The 6,112-nt window shown below is 41.2% G+C and overlaps 1 protein-coding gene across 1 annotated transcript in view; it reads left to right on the forward strand.

Moving 5' to 3' along the window:
* The window catches only part of LOC101856380 (zinc finger protein 64), a 10,643-nt gene extending 5,168 nt beyond the window's left edge, over window positions 1-5,475 (forward strand). The window contains exon 2 of the mRNA XM_005108776.3: window positions 2,155-5,475. Within this exon, the coding sequence (XP_005108833.1) occupies window positions 2,225-4,933 (2,709 nt within the window). The 5' untranslated portion in view covers window positions 2,155-2,224 and the 3' untranslated portion in view covers window positions 4,934-5,475. The remainder of the gene's footprint in view (window positions 1-2,154) is intronic.
* Window positions 5,476-6,112: the final 637 nt, after the last annotated feature.

The raw sequence follows: 6,112 nt of genomic DNA on the forward strand, positions 1-6,112 counted from the left end.
GCGTAAGATGATATCTTTGAACGTCCCCTTTAGGAGTTTTCTGGATGAATCGATGCTTGTCTAGACCTAGCCTCCCTAGCCTAAGATTTAAAGTCTTTCACAAATTTTTATACTAGATCTATCTACCTGGTGCTACGGAACCAAGCAAGCTAAATAATCAGACGACCGTGTTTACGATTGATTTACTGAGACTCTAGATCTAGATCTAGTAGCTAGACTAGAAGATGATTCAGTCCAAACAAGACTATTGGGTCGGTTTGCCCGCCAGATTGATGGTGCAAAGCGGCTATCGTGACACAAGTCGATCGCGCCTGACTCGTTGTTTCAAAACAAACACGTTTTCAGGCGACGAGTCGGGCGATCATCCCGACCCGACCTGACCCGGTACGGGTCACTGGGCGGCGGCATGGCGGGCATCCCGCAGTGGTGTCGTTATTTTTAGTCGTGGAAGAAAATTTAGGTGTTATTAATTAAATTTTATTATTATTTTCCCAAATTTTGCGGGAAATTGGCTAAAATTAGCGAATTCACGATTATGGTAAAAGTTGCGCGAAAGTTGCGCGCGCAACTTGCAAGTTGCGGGCGCGAATTTCTCTGAGGACAGCATTATATATATTATAATATATTGTCAGGCATGCTGACAAAATGAGTTACTTCTCGCAATCAACAAATTGGCCAAAAATCGACATTAGGGTCAAATTTTTAGATTTTCCGTTGATTGCATGTTCTTAACGATAACGTATCTTTTATTAATTCATACTTAATATTGTAAAAACTTCACCTATAAGTGTGATGTATCTATTTCCTTAAGGCTTGAATCCAAGAAGTAACTCATTTTGTCAGAATGCTTTACAAATAATATACACATATATATGATATTTATACTGTAATTTCATTTGATGTTGTTCCTACCTTTTTTTGTGTAATGTGTTATGTTAGAGTGTGTCTCCACCAAAACACAATACTGACACTGGCAGGCCCATTAAGTGTGATTCCATAATTTGCATGTAATATTTTGTACTTTTTCTTGAATTACGCACGCTTTGGGTTAAAACGGCCAATCTTTGGATAGGTGGACACACGCCCTTATTTGTTAATTATTGTGATTGTTTATGTACTGCTCTAATTTTGATTTGTTTCTGTTGTAAAGCCTGTATTTTTCCCGTTTTTACACTCTGTGAGGCTACAAAAATGATATTCTGGATGCTTAAAACAGAGCACAAGAAATTCTGGTGCTTTAGATCAAGTTACCTCTATTAACATATTTGCTATATGTCGTCACAGAGAGTTGAAAGCTTGAAAATTAATGGCAATTTTTGGCAATTTTGTGGCTACTTTTGGACAAAAAAATGGCAACAAACGCAGATGCTAGCTAAGTATTAATTCACGACAGAAGTAGAGTCGATATTCGTGTTCAGCGCATCAATATAGTGGAAAATGGTTATCTGGTAGCTAAGTGTGAGACGGAGGGGAAAGTAAAAGAATACCCATTGAACAGCACACCCCTTTGTACACTCAATGACAATCTGGCTCGTGCACTCATTTACCCGCAAGCTGTAAAATTTTGGTCACTTAATTTGGGGGGGGGGGGAGAGAGGCATTTAAGATTAAGAAGACAGACATGGTCTAGTCACTTAAGAACAAGTAGAAATAGTATTTTCACTTTTGGATAAAATTTACTTTGACAACATTGGTTCAAATCTGTTTGGCTCGAAAAGCTTCTTGTTGCTTTAAAAAAAAGACATGGTATAGATTTGTTTTGATCATGTGACTTATAGTTTTAGTTTAAAAAACGACTTACAGTCGAAACTGTCTTAGAGGGCCACCCATTGTTGAGAAGAAAAATGGCTGTCTTAGAGGAGTGGCCATGATACGCAGTGTCATTTATAATTTTAGAAATAACAAGGGGAGAAATCAAAAGTGACTGCTTGTACTACTGATTGTTTTGGGGTTGTTTTTTTTATACAGTTGGCAGTTAAAGCAGGTTCTGCTGTATAAATTAGAAAATTCTTGAACTTGTTACATCTTTGCTTAGTTTGACTGGCCAAAAGTATTGTCTTTGCAGACACTCCTAGAAACTGAAGCCAAAAATTATATTTTTCTTCATTGCAACACTTAACTAAAATGTTTTCTTTTTTTTTGCTCATTCCTCAGATCTGAGTCTTTCAGCGTGAACTTGCGATCACTATTATTGTTCTCATCGTCATCCACTTCCACCAAAGCCATGGATATGGATGGTATGTCGACAAACAGCATCACTATCTGCCTGCCCCCGTCTCTGAGTTTGTCAGAGATAAATGCAGACAATTTAAGGAATGTGGTGGAGGCAGCATGTCAGAATTCCCAAGATGCATTTGGTCAAAATGGAGAAATTATTTTGTATGTCAGAGAGCAAGATCAAGACCAACCTTTCATTGTGGACCAGTCTCTCTTGGAAGTTGGCGTTGGAGATGGAATGGAACATGCCATCCTTATGGATACTTCAGGTGCTATTCAGGACCCTACTTTTACAATACAAGACCAGAGCTTTGCCACACAAGATCACCAAACATTTACTGTAAATGATCAAACATTTTCTGTACAAGATGGAACAATATCAGTCCAAGATGCTTCTGCCCAGATTCAAGATCCCACTACATTAGTCATTGACAATAGCGCTCATCTTCAGGAACAACTCGGTGTGGTGCAACAAGAAGCTGCTGAGCCAGCTCCGGAACTGGTCCAAGTCAAGACAGAAGTAACAGCCCCAGCTCCTGTCTTACAAACTCATGGGCCAGGAGCTAAGAAGAACAAAACCATCATCCATGAACCTATAGAATTCCACTTCCCTCGACTCAAAGCTGAAGTTCCTGAAAAGCTGACCACTGCAGCTGGCTCCAAGATCTTTTGCTGCAATATCTGTTCCTACAAAAGTGCGACACGCGCCCTCCTGAGACAGCACATGATCATCCACTCTGAAAAGAAATTCAAGTGTGAAAAATGTGACTACACCTGCCACACGTCCAGCCATCTCAAACGCCATATGTACACTCATGAGACCAGCAAACCTATAGAGTGCACCAAGTGCGATTACACATGCACACAAAACTTTCAGATGAAAGCCCACATGATGCAACATGAGACGAAGACTCCTTTTGTTTGTGAGATTTGTAATGCAGTCTATAAAAAACAAGAAAGTCTTAAAGTTCACATGCTGACTCATTCCAACGTACAGAAATTTCGCTGCACACACTGCACCTATGCTGGAAATCGTTATGGAGATTTTAAAAGACACATGCTCACTCATCTGGCCACCAAACCTCTGAAATGCACAGTTTGCAGCTACACATGTATTCGCCAGTGGAGGCTGAAAGCTCACATGAAAATTCACGCCCAGGACAAACCGTTGCTCAAATGTGACTTGTGTGACTTTACATGTGTCAGTGCACCCCGGCTGAAGGAGCATAAAGTGTTGCACACTCAGATAGAAGGCATCATTCGATGTCCGCTGTGTAGTTATGTGTGTACACAACAGTCTCGACTGAAGAGGCACATGAAGATTCATGGAAACATGGCAAAGGAGGAGCCTGGGACAGTGGATCAGAAGCCCATACTGATTTCTAATGCTGGCAACTATCTGATGAAGACCCTGAGCGATGCTGCTGTGGATGCTGCAGATGGAGAGGATGTAGACTGGGAAGCTGATAACTTAGACGACGAACAACTCAACTCCTTGGCTGGTATGGCGGAGAAGCCTTCTCAAATTTTCTCAATCATACCCAAAGAGACAAAAACCATCACCATCAACCCGCAGCCATATTTAACAACAACTGCTCCGTCTACTCAAAAGATCATTATCCAAAACAATAACGCCGATTTGTTTAAGTCCATTGTGCAGCCTACCGCCACTCAGGAAGAGGAGCAGGAGGCGTCTTCCACAGTGCTCATCCCTCAGCCCCCACCACCACCACCTCCTCCACCACCAGAACCAGAATCGCCCAAGTTGCCCAAAAATCACTCCAAGTCGAAAAGATATCACTGTGAGCAGTGCAACTTCTCCTGTGACTTCAAGTCAACCATGACAGCACACATGAAGAAACACAGTGTTATGAAGAAATACCAGTGTGCTCACTGTGATTACAAATGCAACGACACTTCACGAATGAAGGATCACCTGTTGTGTCACACAACTGAGCGATCGTTCAGCTGCACACTCTGTGACTTTACTTGTAAGCGCAAGATGGGCTTAAAGGATCACATGAAGAAGCACACAGATGAGAAGTCTTTCCAGTGTAAAGAATGTGACTACTCTTGCCGCACTAACGAAGGCCTCAAGTCTCACATGGCTAAGCACTACGGTGTCAAACCGTACACTTGTGAGATCTGTGGCCAAGGCTGCTCTTCTGCCTATCTCTTGAAAAAGCACAAGCTTATCCATGGTGAGAAGCCACTGCAGTGTGAGTTTTGTGATTACAAATGCATTCAGAAGAAGCAATTGAAGAACCACGTCCTGCAGCACAAGTACCAGCACCCATGGTGCTGCAATCTGTGCCCGGCCACATACAAGAAGGAGGAGAGTCTCAAACTGCATATGTTGTCGCATCAGAACATTAAGAAATTTGTATGTAACTTGTGCAATTATGCTGGCAATAGGGCAGCAGACTTCCGTCGACACATGCTCACCCACTCCACTTCCAAGCCCTTGCAGTGCCCACAGTGCACTTACTCCTGCATTCGGGCCTCGAGACTCAAAGCTCATATGTTGGTTCACACCCAAGAAAAATTGGGTGGCCGTAAAGCCACTGGCACTCAACCAAAGGCATACAGGTGTGCTTTCTGTGAGTTTTCATGTACCAGGACATCTAGATTGAAAGCTCATTTGTCCAAAGTTCATCTTGACCTTCCAGACAATGTCATATTTAGCATTGATTTGAAGCAAATTGAACGGGTGTAAAGTTGAAGGAGATAAAAAGTTAATAAAAGGGATCCAGTTTGTCATTCTTTTTGTGAACAAATTCTATGTAATCAATGCTTTTCTGTTCTGGATCAAACACTCTTGTTATGAAAGTGTATGTTCCAAAGCTGTTTGTAGTGTACGTTCATGTAAAGTCATGTAAAACCATTGTTGTGTTCCGGGCTAAAGAAGAATAATACATTGTATTTGGGCTAGTGTGAAGCAGAGTGATGATCAGTCGGCATAATAACAGTTCAAAATCAGACAGACTTTTGGTATGCATTGTAAACTGCGTAACAGTATATTCATTTGCTTTCTTTTTGAGTGAGAGAGATTCATAAAAGTAGGCTTTGTGTTCATCTGCAGACTGGTATTTTCACTTTCCCCTAAATGACGTGACAGAAATATCCTGACATTTGTTATCTTGTTTGAGCGTAAATGGCAACAATATTTTCGAGATATCCTATGTGTGTAAAATTTAGAGTTTTCCATGCTGTACATTACTCATATTGCTGTCTTACATGTTTCTTTTGTTGTTCCAGTTAAAAAGGAAAAATTCTTTGATGCAACGATTTTTTTTAAACGTACTTTACTTTTACATTGCATTTTCCTCCCACTGGTACCGGTGGGTGTCGCGGGAAGAAAACAATCACCTTTCAGCTGCGAGTTGGGTGGCTTTTTTAAAATCAACCTTGTTTCAAATGCTAGTGAGATGTAAGTTATAAAATTGTTGTAGATTTATGGGCAATACTGTGCTGTCAATGTTTTGGTTTTCTACTTTTCAGGCCATGTGTAAATGGGCTGACTCATGTCATGCTCATAACTGTGCCTGATCTACAACAGGGAACTGCTGCTTTTTCTTTCCTGATCCTTACTGTTGTCATTTCATCTACTTCTTTTGTATGTTTGTCACTCTCTTGTGACCTGCTATTTAGGGGTGCCTTGATAGTCGAAGCAGACCTTGTGCTGTTGAAGCTAGAGAGGTGAGCAGTGTAAGTCTGATTCCCTGTAAAGACTTCTCTGTTGACACCCACCCCTTGGCGCTCATATGACCTTATGCAGTTGCGAGCGCCGTAAAACCCTCTACTATTTAAAAAAAATCAAAAAAATCAGTGGATGCTGGTGCTCAGCCCGTTTCTCTGCTTTTTCAGTCACCTGTTTCTGAATATTTGCATTAAT

Source organism: Aplysia californica, unplaced genomic scaffold, assembly GCF_000002075.1.
Source record: "Aplysia californica isolate F4 #8 unplaced genomic scaffold, AplCal3.0 scaffold00719, whole genome shotgun sequence".
Lineage (NCBI taxonomy): Eukaryota > Metazoa > Mollusca > Gastropoda > Aplysiida > Aplysiidae > Aplysia > Aplysia californica.